The sequence below is a fragment of the Plecotus auritus genome, assembly GCF_963455305.1.
Source record: "Plecotus auritus genome assembly, chromosome: 7".
In the NCBI taxonomy this organism is placed as follows: Eukaryota; Metazoa; Chordata; class Mammalia; order Chiroptera; family Vespertilionidae; genus Plecotus; species Plecotus auritus.
In genome coordinates, this window is record NC_137774.1 from 165,100,291 (window position 1) to 165,117,695 (window position 17,405).

Genomic DNA, 17,405 nt, shown 5'->3' on the forward strand with positions numbered 1-17,405 from the left:
CAAGGGGTGTCCCGTAGGCAGAGCACAGTGCAAAGGAAGCCAGCAGGACACCGTGGTCACTGGAATTGGAGTCTCCACATAGCCCTCCATAAACATGGTAAATGACCACAAATGCAGCAATGGACTGGGATAGAGCAGGGATTATCCTTGTTGGCACACTACAGCCAACAGGATGCAAGGACTATACTGAGAGCAATATCCACGTGGGTGTGAACCATATTCTGGTGGGCTCCTCCTCTGATATGGACCAGACCCCATGAGGGCAACCCAGCCCTAAGAGGTTGGAAGGAATTATGGCAAGGATCCTCAGTGGTCAGCTTGGAGGGAAGAAGGTGGAGACTCTGGATGTCCACTTAAGGGGATTGAGGAACACACTTGAATAAGAGGAGACACCGATTTTTCAGAAGACTCAATCCTTCTGAATAAGCAAACACAACAAATCTAAATCAAGCCCCTAGACCAGGGGTGGGCAAACTTTTTGACTCGAGGGCCACAATGGGTTCTTAAACTGGACCAGAGGGCCGGAACAAAAGCATGGATGGAGTGTTTGTGTGAACTAATATAAATTCAAAGTAAAGGAGTGGAGGGGAGAGCAAAAGAACCGGATAGAACAGCCAGATCCGGCCCACGGGCCGTAGTTTGCCCACGGCTGCCCTAGACACTGCTTGAGTCCAGCGTAGAGAACTGGGATTCATCTAGCCTCTGCAAGGTCAAAACTATTTTCATTTTAACAGTAAGACATTGTCTGTCTTTTACTGTAATTGTCTTGCCTATGTACAGGGATATATTCCAAATGCTACATGAGACAACTGATTGAATGAAGCCATAGATGAAAAAAATTCAGCTGCCTCCCATTAAACCAAACATTTAATAGATTTACAAATCTAAAACAAACCCACTCTTTTCACCAATATCTTGGGTTTAGAATAGTTATTTCCATGAAAAAAGTTTATATTAACACATAATAGATATGTTACGTGAATTAATAAATATATCCAATTTTTTGTTTCATTTTCTTATATGGAAAAGAAAAGTTCTTAGTCTTAATGTTTTTAAGAATGTAAATGAATCCTGAAACCAAAAAAGTTCAAGAACCACTGCTCTGTAGTAGTGGTTCCAATATGTTTTTGCCTTGAAACCTTTGGGAAAAAATGAGAGAATAACTATGATTCTCTCAAAATATACACATACACAAATTTTTCATTATTTTGTCAGGGGCTTCATAAACCACCATTGTATCTATAAAAGGAAAGATAAGAGAACATTAGACATCTAAATCACCTTGCTTTAGAACCACAGAAATCCTATATAAGACTAATATGCAAATCGACCAAACGACAGAACAACCAGTCGCTATTACGCATGCTGACCACCAAGGGGCAGATGCTCAACACAGGAGCTGCCCCCGGTGGTCAGTGCAGAAGCCTCTCCCACCTCCGTGGCAGCGCTAAGGATGTCTGACTGCCGGTTTAGGCCCGCTCCATAGGGAGCGAGCCTAAGCCGGCAGTCAGACATCCCCCAAGGACTCCTGGACTGTGAGAGGGCGCAGGCCGTGCTGAGGGATTCCCGCCCCCCCCCACCGCCAGGTGCACAAATTTCGTACACCAAGCCTTTTATATAAGTACTAGTGGCCCGGTGCACGAATTTCGCGCACATTAAAAGGGGATTAATTAGAGGAAATAATTTAATATTGCTATTTGCCCTTTCTCTATAATAGAAGTGTCAGAGATGAAAGAAAATCAGTAAAATGTATATGAAAACCTTCCCCCTGTCTGAGTCTGAGGCACACCACAGCACAGGACCCAGAGTCAAGTCCCCGCCCATCCACATACGCCTCAAAATCGCGTGAGACCCAGACCTGGCCGGCCCCCCCTACCTCATTGGGATAGATCCAGACCTGGCTAGTCCCACCCTTGTCAAGGCCTGCCAGGCAGGGAACGTAGCCCCCAGGTGCCCTGGCCCGGCGCCAGGACAAGGGCATGGCCTGAGGTCCCCCAGCCCAGGCCGGGGTGGGGGGGCGTGCCTTGAGGTCCCCCGTCAAGACCAGCCAGGTGTGGGACATGGCCTGAGATCCCCTGTCAAGTCCCGCTGAATGGGGGGCATGGCCTGAGGTCCCCCGTCAAGCCCCGCCAGGTGGGGGGAAAGGAGGACGCAGCCTCAGGTCCCCTGGCCCGGCACCGGGAGGGGGGTGCAGCCTCAGGTCCCCCCTGGGCGGGGGGCATGGCCTGAGTTCCCCCGACCCAGCACTGGGGGTGCACCTTGAGGTCCCCTGTCAAGCCCCACCAGGCAGAGGGGCACAGCCTCAGGTCCCCTGGCTCGGTGCTGGGGCGGGGAGTGCGACCTGAGGTCCCCCAGCCTGGTGCCGGGGTAGGGGGCGCGGCCTGAAGTCCCCTGTCAAGCCCCACCTGGTGGGGGGCATGGCCTGAGGTCCCCCAGCCTGGCGCTGGGGCCAGGGGAGCAGCCTTAGGTCCCCTAGCCCAGCACCAGGATGGGAAGCGCACCTTGAGGTCCCCTGTCAAGCTTCACCAGTTGGGGGGCGCGGCCTGAGGTCCCCCGGCCTGGCACTGGGGCCGAGGGAGCAGCCTTAGGTCCCCTAGCCCAGCACCAGGATGGGAAGCGCACCTTGAGGTCCCCTGTCAAGCTTCACCAGTTGGGGGGCGCGGCCTGAGGTCCCCCGGCCTGGCACTGGGGCCGAGGGAGCAGCCTTAGGTCCCCTAGCCCAGCACCAGGATGGGAAGCGCACCTTGAGGTCCCCTGACAAGCTCCACCAGGTGGGGGGCGCGGCCTGAGGTCCCCCGGCCTGGCACTGGGGCCGGGGGAGCAGCCTTAGGTCCCCTAGCCCAGCACCAGGATGGGAAGCGCACCTTGAGGTCCCCTGTCAAGCCCCACGGGGGCGGGGGAGGGCGTAGCCTCAGGTTCCCTGCTGATTGCTTGTTAAGGCTCCTTATGGGAACTTGGCCTCAGCTGTGGGTGCAGCCATCTTTGTGATGGAGTGATGGTTAATTAGCATATTCCCTCTTTATTAGATAGGATAAAACAAAATTATATCAAAATGGAAAACAGACAACTCCTAAATAAAAACAAACTAATCTATGTATATGAAGCTTAACCACAGAAGAGAATTATTCTAGAGACTTTCAAACAGTAATCTGACCAATCATACATCCCTAGTAGGCTATATCTATATCCTAAGCTAGAAGGAACCGCCAAGAAATTATAAGCAGAATTCAGTAATCATCAGCTAATAACAACATTGACAGTCATTTTAAAACTTGGAAGATGAAGACAATAAGCAGTATGATAGTGGTATTGTGGTTACGTGTTTAAAAAGTTATTTCTTAGAATATATATGTATTTACAGATGAAAAGATAGCATATCTGAGATTTGCTTTAAAATAATACAAAGTCAGGGGAGAGGGGGAAGAGAATGGTGAGATGCAAGAATTATCGGACATATGCTTGACATAATCTGTCAAATTTACATGCTGGTTATATAAAGGTTTATTAAATTAGTCTATTTTGTAAGTGTAAAAAATTTTACATAACACTTTTTTTTAAGTAAGCAATCTGCAAATATCACAGCTGAACTCTTATTTTACTGACACTACCAAGTCTAATTTTATCAATGAAGTTCTTTAGCAAGAGGGCTGAGCATGTGATTTATATAACACACACAATTTTGAAAATTCATGTTAGCAATTTTCTTATTTCACTGGTCATGTTTTTTTAAATGTGATAAAACTTTCACTGGCTATATCTTCATCAGGGAAGAAAGCAGAATCAGATTTAAATAATACCTGTCTCAACATTCCTAAAAGCCTATCTCTGCACAACCAACAACCCAATTCTAATTTAAAATCATTTAATCTAAGTGTCTCGAATATGGAATTTGTTCTAAAGAATGTCACAAATCTCTTTGGCAGTATTGACTGTTTTTTCCCCACATGATGTGACTGCGTTTTGTTCAAGAGTACTTTATATATGAATATTCCCCTAAATGGAAAGGCAAAGATTGTTGGTGTAAATCAATAGGAAAGTGCTAAGCCCTTGCTATAAAATACTTGTAAGGCAAACATTTGGCTGTTCAGCAGGCCCTGAGCGCTGCTTAGACTGTGTCATGGACATTTCCACACCTTATTAGGGAACTGAAGACTAGAAAAAGCTGCTGAAAAGAGGCTGCACCTGCTCTTGCTCTATATCCCCAGCTAAATTTCATTAACTAATCTGCGTGTAGTCTAGAACAGTGGTCGGCAAACTGCGGCTCACGAGCCGCAGTTTACCACTCTGTTGACTAATGAGTTTGCCGACCACTGGTCTAGAAGGAAGGGAAGCTTCTTCCTGCCATTCCAAGTTCCAGAAGAAAAATCTGAAACAAGGCATAAATATGCAGAACTAAATATCTATTCTGGGAGATACATAAAAAACTATTGCTACCTTTGGTGGATCAGGGATGGGAAAAAGAAGTCCTTTCCTTATTTTACATGTGTAATGCCTATAGTATATATTGTGTAGCATTTTGCTAATATCCTACTTTTAAAAGCAATAGTTTCCTATATAGTAATGTTCAAAAACATGTACAAGAATGTTCATAGCAGCACTATTCACAGTAATACCACCAAAATGGAAACTACCATTCACACAATACTATATGGCATGAGAATAAACCAACTAAAACCACAAACAACAATTTGGATTTATCACACAAAGGGTAACTACTATACAAATGCACATTTAAAAAGTTCAAAAACAGGAAAGACTAACATATATCATTAAAAGTCAGAATAGTGGTTATCTCTAGGAGGAGAAGGCAGTAAAGACTGTAAGAGGACTGAAGGCTCCAGAACAAAATGAAATAGATGTACTTCTTCCTATTCTTCCCACCGGGTACAGCTAAAAACCCAGGATATCCTATATAATAAAAGCCTAATATGCAGATCGACTGAACGGCAGTGGAACAACTGGTCATTATGATGTGCACTGACCACCAGGGGGCAGACGCTCAACACAGGAGCTGCCTCCAGCCCACAGGCCCCAGGCAGCCAAGGCAGGTGACAGCGGCACCCCCTCCCCAATCGCCCCAGAGAGGGAGGCAACCGGCAGCATCGGCAGGGGGCGGGGCCATCGAGCAGGTGGCGCTAGGCCAGCCAGGGCGGGTGCCAGTGGGGGCCCCCCTGATCGCCCCACCACTCACCCCACAGATCGGCCCTGATCGCTGGCCAGGCCTAGGTTTCCCTACCCATGCACAAATTTCGTGCACTGGGCCTCTAGTTATAAATAAAACAAACATAAGAAAATCCTAAAAGGTAAAGAGAAGGCAGACCAGCAAGGGACCTGGGGACCCACTACCAGTTAGTTCTCTGGGTTTGTGTTTTGCTTCATATACCCTGGACTGATGGTGGAGGTGGAAAAGCTGGTGTTTCTATTTCAGAAACATCGATGAGGACAGAAAATATCCCCCCTAAAAGCCTGCTCTCTCTAGCCAAAGGACCAGGAAAGGGGCTACCTAGCAAGACAGAAAATCTTTAGACAATAACTGCTGTTGTACCCCATCCAAACACCACCAAAAAGAAAAAAAAAATGTGGACCTAACATCACCTCTATCAGCCACGACTGAGTTAAGAGTTGACTTAGTTAACTATTTCAATTACTGAGACCCAACTAAATTATCAATCAAGTTAATGAGGGAATGAGGATTTAAACCTAACCTTCAATCCAAAAGAGTGCTCCTTTCCACTTTATTTACTTCCTCCACAACCACCCTGGTTGTGTGATCGAGTTTTCTTGAATTTTTTCCCCACAATTTAGTGTCAGTATTCTTTATATTTTTACTATCTACTCCACCTTTATTTCATTCCCCCAAATACACTGCACTATTGAAATAAGTATAAAAATAACTAGGTAATACAGCAGCTAATTAAAAAACAGTTTTATCACCCTTGCTGGATGGTTCAGTTAGTTGGTATTTCCATACACCAAAAGGTTCAATCCCGGTCGAGGCAGGTACAGGAGGCAACCAATTGATATTTCTCTCTCACATAGATGTTTCTCTCTCTCCCCCTTCCTGTCTCTTTTAAATCAATTTAAAATATATATGTGTGTGTGTGTGTGTGTGTGTGTGTGTATGTGTGTGTGTGTATATATATATATATGTGTGTGTATATATATATATATATATATACACACACACACATACACACACACACACACATATATATCCATCCTCAGGTGAGGATTTTTTTATGTTTTTATTTTAATTTTATTTTTTTAGGGAGAGGGAGAGATAAAAACATAAATGATGAGAGAGAATCATGGATCGGCTGCCTCCTGCACGGCCTCTCTATTGTGGATTGAGCTCACAACCCGAGCATGTGCCCTGACGGGAACTGGAATCAAACTTGCAACCTATTGGTTACTGGATCGATGCTCAACAGCTGAGCCAAACCTGCCCGGCTAGGGTGAGGATTTTTTTAAAAAGCAGTTTTATCACTAGTGAAGCTGGACAGTTTCACATTTTACTAAATTCTCTCTCTGTGAATTATCTTTTAAAGTCTTTTGTCCAGCTTACTAATTGAGGTCTTAACAAGAAAACAGTCCTCCCCTACCGCCCCCCCCCCAAAAAAAAAATCAGAAAAACATTTGAACACTTTACCAAAAGAAGGTACAGAAATAAAAAATTGCTGAAGTCATTAGGGAAATGCAAATTAAATCACAATAATATGGTGATGGCTGCACAACAATATGACTATATTTAATGTCATTGAATTATACACTTAAAATGGTTCAAATGGTAAATCTTATGTATATTTTATCACAATAAAAATTTTTTAATCATACTAGGTAACACTATATACCTATTAAAATGACAAAAAGAAAAAGATACTCTTAGCATAGGAATCAGCAATCCTATTCCTAGGTATTTAACTAGTAAAATGAAAATTTATGTTAACACAAAAATCTATCTGAATATAGTGTATACCGGAAACAAAGGGCCCAAACATTCTACACCTAGGGAATGGGTAAACAAACTGTAATACATCCCTGTAAGAAAACACTACTAAGCAATAAAAATGACTGAAATAAAAAAAGCATTTTGTTAAGTAAAAGAAGCCAGTCTAAAGATGCTACACACTGTATGGTTCCACTTATGACATTCTGGAAGAGGAAAAACTGGAAGACAAAAACAGATCAGTGGTTGCCAGGTCTAGACTGAACTGTGTTGTTTCTCCCACCGCTACAAAAATTCATTATGTTGAAATCCTGACCCCCTGATACCTAATGACTGTATTTGAAAACAAGGTCTTTAAAAGAGGTAATTAAGTTTAAAAACGAGGTCATTAGGATGGTCCTGACCCAATATGATTGGTGCTTTATAAAAAGAGATTAGGACACAGACAAGCACAGAGGGAAAACCATGTAAAGACAGGGATAACACAAAAAGTCTGCAAGCCAAGAACAGGAGTCTCAGAAGAACCCAATCCCACTGATACCATTTTCTGTTCTTTTTTATTGAATTTATTGGGGTGACACTGGTTAATAAAATTATAAAGGTTTCAGGTGTACAAGTCTGTAATACATCATCTATATATTGTATTGTGTGTTCAGACCCCAAGTCAAGTCTCCTTCCATCACCATTTATTCTACTTTACCCTCTTCTACCTCCCCCCACTTCCCCCTACCTCCCTTCCCCTCTGAAAATCACCATACTGTTGTCTATGAGGGGGTTTGTTTTCTTTTACTTAATCCCTTCACCTTTTTCACCCAGCCTCCCAACCACCCTCCCCTTCTGACAACTGTCATTCTGTTTTCTGTATCTAAGAGCCTGTTTGCTAGTTTATTTTGTTCACTAGATTGCATATATACGTGAAACCATATGGTACTTGCCTTTCTCTGGCTTATTGCACTCTCCAGGTCCACCCATGCTGTCCCTAAAGGTAAAATTTCCTTCTTTAATTTAAGTCAATTAATTTTTAAAAGAACATTTTCCATTGTATAAATGTGCCACAGCTTTTATTCACTCAGTTACTGATGGGCACTTAGTCTGCTTCTAAATCTTGGCTATTATAAATAACGCAGCAATGAACATAGGGGTGGCATATATACGCTCGAATTAGTGTTTCGGGTTTTTTAGGATATATTCCCAGAAGTGAAATCACTGGGTCTCCTGCTTATACCTTGATCTCAAACTTCTAGCCTCCAGAACTGTAAGAAAATAATTTCTGCTACTTAAGCCACCCAGACTGTGGTACTTTGTTATGGCAACACTTGCAAACTAATACAATGTCTGAAACTAAATTTCTGTTTTCCCATTCACAATTCATGAAACTACACTAGAAATCAAAAAATTTCTTTTTGTCAATCCTCACCAGAATATATTTTTTCCATTGATTTTTATTTTTTTTTTTTTGAGAGGGGGGGAGGGAGGGAAACATCCCATGTGAGAGAGACACATCAATTTGTTGCCTCCCACACATGCCCCAACCAGGGCAGGAATGGAACCTGCAACCCAGGTACGTGCCCTTGACTGGGAATCAAACTCAAGACCCTTCAGTGCAAGGGCCAACGCTCTAACCACTTAAGCACCAGCCAGTTCTAAATCAATCATTTTTAAATGCTCCTCTCCCCTATATCTACATCACCTTATTATTCATTATTCTATTAATTCTACTGATCTGTTTCTTCTTTCTCATTCTCTCTATTCCCACTCCTTAATTTAAATACCTACGCAGGCAAACCTTGTTTTACTGCACTTTGTTTTATTGTGCTTCAAAGTGAAGGCAAGAACATCCAACAGCAAAAAGATTAAACTTCTCTTTATTGCAAGACTTGCTCTATTGCAGTGGTATGGAAGAGATCTCACATTATCTCCAAGATATGCCTGTAATATCTTGCCTAGCTCACTGCAATAGAATTCTAAAATATAGTCCAAATAACAGGTTTTCCTTGGGGTCTTACTTCCTGTCCCCTTTTTAAGAACTTTTGCCATTCTACCTGCATTATACTAAAAATAAGCAAACTTCATGTTCTTACAGGAGAAAAGTGAAATCCACTAAAATCAGCCTGTCCGGAAGAGAATACTGGGGTAGTCCTGTATTAATTACTCAGAGCATTCCAACCTAGAAGGTATTCAACAATGTAACAGACAACTTTAGGATGTCTGCCCAGATCAAGAATGGACACAGTCAGCCATGATTTTATTCTTTTTTTTTTTAACTGAGATAACTAACCTATTACATTAGTTTCAAATGTACAACATAAAGATACAATATATGTACATGTTGTACAATAAGTCTAGTTAAATGCATCACCACAGTTACAAATTATTTTTCTTGTTGTGAGAACTTTTAAGATCTCAACAACTTTCAAATATATATCATTAACTATAGTCACCCTACTGTACATTACATTCCCCGGGATTTATTCAGAACTGGAAGTCTGTATCTTTGGACATGATTTTTATTCTTGTTATCTTGTTACCACTCAGATTCTAGCTCCCAGAAATTTGGGTTTAAGAGTTGATCAGGAAAGAGGGTATATTCAGGGGAGTAGCCAATTGTCTTGCCTCTGCTTAAAACCCTCCCATGGCTCCCTACCTCACAAAAGTAAGTCACCTAAGTCCTACTTACTCACTCACCTCGACATTCCCCACTGGCCCCATGATCTCTCTGACCTCATATTTTACTTATTCTTCCCCCAACTCATTTACTGGCCAGCCTGATTATTTCTTGAAAATTCCTGGCATTTTCCCAGCTTAGAGATTTCACACTGGCTGTTCACTCTGCCCAGACTGCTCTGTCCACAGAGCATTTATTTGCACATGTAATTCCCTCTCTTCCTTTACTCCTTTTCAGTGAGCAGGAGACATTTAAAATTGCAACCCATCTTCATATGCTGGCACTCCTTATTCCCTCCTGATTTACTGTTCTCCACAGCATTTATAACCTTCTAGTTATGCCATATAATTCCTTACATGATTTTGTGCTTTTGTTTTTTATGTGTTGTTTCATTTTTGTGTGTGTGTGTGTTGGGGGGGGGGGGAGGGGGCTTGGATTTTGTATATTTGGTTCTCTGCCTAGCCCAAGTGCATAAAATAGTGTGCCTGGCTTGTATCAGGTGCTCAATAAAACTCTGTCAAATAAGTGCATATTTGCTTGATCATAAGCATGCCCAAACAGTGAAAGTCGATCTGTGGTAAGAAGAATGAAGCAGACATGTCTGGAAGCAGAATTAAAAGACCATGTGGTTCTAGAGAGACAGTAACTAGCTATCTGGTTCCTACAACTTATCCACTTAACTCATCCAAGTCACCTCAGGTTTTCCCATAGTAAATACAGAACAGGATCAATTGCAATACACTTCAGCTTCATACCGCCCCAATGCCTATCTATATATAATAAAGAGCTAATATGCAAATGGTCATCACGCCGTCATGCCATCACACTGGGGCTGGGAGACCTGAGGCCAGGCCAGGGGACCCTGAGGCTATGCCCCCTGCCCCCGTGCTGAGGCTAGGGGACTGGAGGCCAGGTCGAGGGACCAGAGGCTGAGCCGGGGGACCTGAGGCCATGCTGCCCACCCAGCGGGGCTTGATGGGGGACCTTAGGCTGTTCCCCCTGCCCAGTGCCAGGCCGGGGGACCTGAGGCTGCAACCCCAGCCAATGTGGGGCTTGATAGGGTCTGAGTCTCGAGTGATTTCAAAGCACACACAGGTGGGTGGGGACTTGACTCTGGGTCTCGTGGCGTGCCCCAGATACTGACAGGAGGAAGATTTGAGATCTCCATATACATTTTACTAATTTTCTTTCATCTCTGACACTTCTATTATAGAGAAAGGTCAAATAGCAATATTAAAATACTTCCTCTACTTAATTCCCTTTTAATGTGCATGAATTTCATGCACCAGGCCACTAGTGTTTCATAAAGCATTGAGAACCACTGCTTTGGCCCTAGCCAGTTTGGCTCAGTGGATAGAGCATTGGTCTGCAGACCAAAGGGTCCCAGGTTCGACTCGGTTGCAGGCTCCTCCCCAGCCCGGGGCCCTGGTTGGGGCTCGTGCAGGAGGCAACCAATTGATGTGTTTCTCTCACATTGATGTTTCTTCTTTCTGTCTTTCCCTCTCTCTTCTACTCTTCCTAAAAATCAATTGAAAAATATCCTTGGGTGAGGATTAACAAAATAAATAAATAAATAAATAAAAATAGCAAATTAAAAAAAAGAACAACTACTTTGGCCCTGGCCGATTTTTCTCAGTGGTTAGAGCACCGGCTCCAGGATCAAAGGGTTCCAGTATAATTCCCAGTCAAGGGCACTACCTCAGTTCAATCCGTTGTCTGGGTATAAACGGAAGCAACCAATCAATGTTTCTTTCTCACATTGATATTTCCCTCTCCCAACCCCCTTCTTCATTCTCTCTTAAAAAAAAAAATGGAAAAAAATATCCTCAGGTGAGGGTTTTAAAAAAAAGAACAATTGCTTTGGCATTTTGTTTAAAAAAAAAAAAAAGCTGATAAAATTGTTTTTTATGTTCTGCTAGCATAAGGAATAATTTAGCAAAATGAAAAAAAAATCAGTTCTATGTATCACTGGGCTGAAATGAGAGCAGTCTACAATGGCAAAATGTTTAATATCGTATGAGAGTTTCATACATCAATACTAGCTTGCAACATCTATCCCAATAGTGTGGTGCTTTTTTAAAAAACATATATCCTGCCAGGCAGGTGTGGTTCAGTAGTTAAGTGTCAACCTATGAACCGGGTGGTCTCTGTTCATTCCCTGTCAGGGAACATGCTGGGGTTTCAGGCACGATTCTCAGTGGGAGCCTTGCAAGAGACAGCCAATCAATGATTCTCTCTCATCATTGATGTTTCTGTCTCTCTACCTCTCCCTTTCCCTCTGTGAAATCAATTAAAATAAATAAATAAGAATAAAAAACATATCCTTGAGCAAAGGATAGATTTCCCCCCCTCCCCGCCCCCCAGGAACTGAAAAATCTCAGTGCACTGCAGGATCAGACTCCTAATCCATAAAATGAGGAAGCTTCGTATCTATAGTCTCCCTCAGCTCTCAAGTTTAAAGATTTGATGATGGATAACAGTTTATGTAATACATCTGCATTCATACAAACCTAAGAATGACTCACCCATCCTTTGTATTATGAAAATCTATTATAAACCTGTTGATTTTACAAAAATTTAACACACTAAACACTTTTGAGATCTCTAAAATCTAGTAAATAATATGAAAGGGCAAAATCCATTTGGCAAATAATCAATTTTCTAGCAGAATTCAGTATTGCTTACTATAAATACAAAACATTCTGAGCATTATAACATCATATATGGCGCCACTAGAGGAAAGCAAATGCTATTTTTAAAAGAGAAGAGTTACACTGTTTGCAAGGTTGATATTTTAGTAGCATTCTTATTCTCTTTGTTCAGATTAACATTCAAAATAGAAAAGTAAACAATATCATCAGTGTTTTAATAAGGTGTGATAAAATTAAAATATTTTAAATTTTATGTTTAGCCATATTTTCCAAATCTCCTGAAAGATTTCTTTTGTAATCAAATAAGAACTCAATCCATTTTCTTAATATAAGAAATTATCTGTAATTTAGCAAATAGAACAGTTATTTGCACTTTTTGCATCTTGACTAACATTTTTATTATGAAATTCTTCTCTTCCAGTGTTTTTTCCAAGTTCAGTTTAAATTAATTTTGAAAATTTCACAAGATTTCCAATTTGTAATTTCGCAAAAGTAGGCAAGAGAAGTATTAAAATTCATTTTCACTTAATGACTGGCAGTTTCATAAAGCAAATACAAAATAAAGTTCTGTCTAACAACTAAGGCATAATAAAAGGAAAACTCTATAATCAGAATATCTAGTTTCAAATCTGTCTCTTACTGGGTGTGAAACTTGAAAAACCTATTAAAATACCTAAGCCCAAATTTCCCCGTCTATAAAAGATAATACCTACCTACCCCACATAGCTCCAGTGAAGATCAAATGTGAATGCATATGAGTATGCTTTGTAAACCGGGGTGTCACATGCAGTGTTATTACAATGGAGGTTCTCGTTGATTGTATCAAAGGAAAGACTTCTTTAAAAAAAGATAAGTCGAGTTCTATCAACTCATGGTATATTTAGACAATATCAAACTTTTTATCACTCATTATTCCATGCCATGACAGCGCTCCATGATTTTCACCTAAAACCACCAAAATCGCAATTCATAAGGTTGAAAGCTGTTAATCATTTCCCCACCTAAATATACCCAAAACATAAACGTATCTTCACTGGTAACCAAAACATCAAGAAACAGGATAATTTAAGAATTTCCTCTATACATTTTCTAAATTGACCCACTCTAAAAAGATAAAAACTGCTTAAAAATAACCTACCATATTCAGTATCCGGATAAACAAATGCATTTCCATAATCAGATGTTTATACCTATGTATTCCGTTTACAAAGCTCAGCTTGTTCCAAAACAATCACACCCAAAGCACACACACCAAGCCCTGGTCCTGGTGTCAGGGACTAAACACAGAATAAACTACACCAACACAAAAGAATTCTGAAGAGCCTCCCTCCCTCGAATAGCCTCGCTGGGCCTTCCTCTTCCTCGTTTTGTAAACATATTCTACTGGGACCAGCAGGCTGAGGGCAGGGTTTTTAGATCGGGGTCAGTCGAGTTCACGCCACTCGGCCGTCACCTGGCGGGGTATTTTTCGCAAAGTTTCAGAGTCAACAAAGAAGTTTTGTCGCGAGGGGGTTAGGGCCTGCACAGCGATGGGCAAGACGACAGAAAGAAAGACAAAACCAAGTGAGGGGAGGGCGTGGGAAACGCCCCCACACTTGGAGCAGCCGCGACGGCCGCGTCCCCCCCGCCCGGGGCCTGGCGGGATGCAGGGGGCAGGAGGCGGACCAGCCTCGGTCCCGCAGCCCAGATGCCCCCTGCCCCGCAGCGTCCGGACCTCCGCGCGCGGGCGGGAAACGGCGGGGGGCGCCGAGGGGTCACCTTCCCCCGCCGCCGCGGCCCACCGCCCCTCGCGCCGACTGCTCCGCGGGCAAACGGCTCGGGCGCCGGCTCCGCCGCGGTCCCCGCGCGCCCCCGCCCGAGGGGTGGCGCCCCGCCGCACTCCTCGAGCGCCGCGGACGGGGTGCGGGCTGGCGAAACCCGGGCGCCGGTGCAAGGGCGCGGACGCCGCGACTTACCTTCCTCGGCGGTGTCCATCTTGTCTGGCGGGGCGGCGGTGACGCAGCCGCGAGGCTCCCGCGGCGGAGGCCCGAGCCTTCCGTCTGGGGCGGGGAGGGCGGGGAGGAGAGAGGAGAGAGCGGAGCCGGCCCGGACAGGTGCGTGTGCTCAGGTGCGAGCGAGGAAGCGAGAGGAAGGAGTGTAGGGGAGAGGGAGAGGGAGAGGCTGACAGAAAGCGGGCGAGAGCGGGAGGGGGAGGGGCTGGGAGACCCGAGGGGCGAGGCCTGGGCGGGGCGAGGCCCGGAAGGGGCGGGGCATCTCCCAACGACGGGGGCCGTCACTTCCGGCGGGGACCCTGGGGCGAAGGGGTCGGGTACTGGCAGAGCCAGAGATCCTGGCAAGGGGGAGCCGGGGTTGTGCGGGGGCCGTGGGGCTGTAACTAAGAGGGAACCGAACTCTGGTGGCCCCGTGGGGAGGCGACAGAGAATGCGAAGGGGGAGGGCGGCGTGGACCGTCCCTGGGGTGCCTAAGAATTCCCTGGGTTCGGCCTGGCTGGTGTTGCTCACTGGTTGAGTTTCCACCTGTTAACCAGGCGGTCACGTCTGGGGGGTTTGGGGCTGGGGCCTGCGGGAGATAGCGGGTCAGTGATGCTCTCTCATCAATGATGTTTCCTCTCTCTACCTTCCTCTCTGAATTCAATAAAAATATATTTGAAAAGAAAAAAAAAAGAGTTACTTGGGTGCTTGTGAAAATAAGGATTCTGCACCCTCCTGCCACCCGACTCGCCCACCCCCTCGGAGATTCTGGTGCCGGTCTGGAGTGGGCCCAGGAAGGTGATTTTTTTATTCCGCACCTGGCCAGTTCTGATGCTCCTTTTGAGGAAGCACTGAAACAGCGATTTTCAACCTTTTTCATCTCATGGCACACGTAAACTAATTACTAAAGTTCCGCGGCACACCAAAAAATATATTTTTTGCCAATCTGATCCAAAAAATAGGTGTATTTTTTTATTCATTCACACCATACAGCTGTTGTTATTTTTTTATTATTATTTGACAATCTAAGGGAAAAAGAAGTCAATGCCCCTGACTAAATTGTCTGGTATTGCTTTTTTTAAAAAGTGCTGTGTCCCTGGCCAGGTAGCTCAACTGGTTAGAGCATGATCCCATACACCAAGGTTGCAGATTCAATCCTGGTTAGGGCACCTACAAGAACCAACCAATGAATGCACAAATAAGTAGAACAACAAATCAATATTTCTCTCTCTCCTCTCTAAAATCAACCTTTTTTTTTTTAAATTATTGTGGTACACCGAATTTCACTGTACTGAAATATCTCTGAAATTTAAGAGGAAGTGCTAAAATATCGCTAACAGTAAGACAAGCACTAACTTTACCAAGATTCCACCCAGGGAGACTTCTGCTTGGGTTGGAAGGACTATGTCTATAAACTGCTTAGGCTGGTGATTGAAACATGAACCTGAAAGAAATGGGTGCGGCTGTGGACAGGGCTTGATATACTGAGTTATGGAAGCTTGCCTGGCCAAAGCTAAATTGCTTCGGCCCAATGTACTCTGCCTTTCCTCATGATCCTGGCTTTTTCTCTAAATGAAAAACTATTTAGAAAATACAGATTACAGCCCTGGCCGGTGTGGCTCGGTTTGAGTATCATCCTGTACACAGAAAGGTTGTGGGTTCAATTCCTGGTCGGGACACATACCTAGGTTGTGGATTCGATCCGGGTTCGGGGTGTATATGGGAGGAGGGATCGATCATTCTCACACCAATGTTTCTCTTTCTCTCTTCTCCCCCTTCACCTCTCTAAAATCAATAAACATATCCTCAGGTGAGGATTGGAAAAAAAAGAAAATGCAGGTTAGAAAGGCCACCACCATAGAATTGCCTGAATAGAAGCAAAGGTGTCTCTAACCCCAACAAAAAATATTTTAAACAATATGCAGATAGATTCAAGAATGCTAGCAAACATTTTTTCCATCTGTGTGAGTGAAGGAATTGGGAAGGCCCCTCTCCCAAGCCTCATCTATCACAGCAAGACTTAGAATAAAAATTATGAAATGGAGTCCTCCAAAAAGAGAGCAGCCCTCGAAGTCTAATGTCACTGATTTGACTAACGTTAGCCAAGGCACGAAAGCAAATTCTTGACACAATAATGGAGACTCACTGTTTTCAATGACTGGTCTTGAGAAATGAGCCTATTTAACTCTTTGGTGTTGAATGTGAAGGAGGCTCAGTCTCTAACCCTCATCCCTCACACCCAACCCCAACTTGAGTCCACCCCCACCCCCCTACCCATGAGCTTACAGCCTTGTAAAGCCTGTGGTGAGACACATCTCTCTCACCTCAGGTCCAAGCACAGTTCAGAGCCACCAGACCAATTCCCAGATGTGGGATAGCATAGGGGAAAGGATTCCAAGGGAAAGATGGACTGTAGGATTTCCTGAAGGAAGTTCTAGCATTTCAAGGCAGGTATGTGAACCTCCAGGAGCAGAACCCAGTTAGGACTGGAGGGATGTGTGTGTATGTGGTGGGGGGTGGAGGCCTCCTTCCTTTTGTCTTTAGAGGTCTAACTTAATGATGCTTAAAGGAAAGTTACTTCTAGAATTGAAAATTGCCCCAATCTCTTTTTCATTTGTTGGTCAAATATAAGAGTACTAAACCAACATAAGTTGAGTCTCTGCTCTGTGCCAAGAACTGGTCTTCACAACATCCCTTTGAGATTCATAAGTCAGTCACAGCTCTCTTGGAAAGGAACCCAACTAAACTGGTAGGCAAAAGGGAGGAATGTAGTGTTGATATGAATAAACTGTCCCAAAAGTACTGGCCTCCTGGACCCCAGGGACTTCTCTCGGTCTCCATTCTGAAGCTCTGCTTCTCTCTGCACATTAGCTTCATGCTATCAGACTAGCTCCCTCCATGTGGCTGGAGAAAAGGCCACTGATAGCTCTCAAGGTCACATCTTCAGCCTCACCATTAGACAGGCTGAGAATGATAATCTATTGTCCCAAGTCAAAAATTCACAGGAGCCCTGGCTGGTGTGGCTCAACTGGTTGGAGTGTTGTCCTGTACACTGAAAGGTTGTGGGTTGGATTCCCAGTCAGGGCACATACCCAGGTTTCCGGTTCAATCCGAAATCAGGGTGTATACAGGAGGCAACTGATTGATGTTTCTCTCACACATTGATTTTTTTT

At 43.9% G+C, this 17,405-nt stretch overlaps 1 protein-coding gene across 1 annotated transcript in view; it reads right to left on the reverse strand.

Moving 5' to 3' along the window:
• The window catches only part of MARCHF6 (membrane associated ring-CH-type finger 6), a 64,690-nt gene extending 50,182 nt beyond the window's left edge, over window positions 1-14,508 (reverse strand). Inside the window, exon 1 of the mRNA XM_080681768.1 lies at window positions 14,218-14,508. Within this exon, the coding sequence (XP_080537894.1) occupies window positions 14,218-14,236 (19 nt within the window). The 5' untranslated portion in view covers window positions 14,237-14,508. The remainder of the gene's footprint in view (window positions 1-14,217) is intronic.
• Window positions 14,509-17,405: the final 2,897 nt, after the last annotated feature.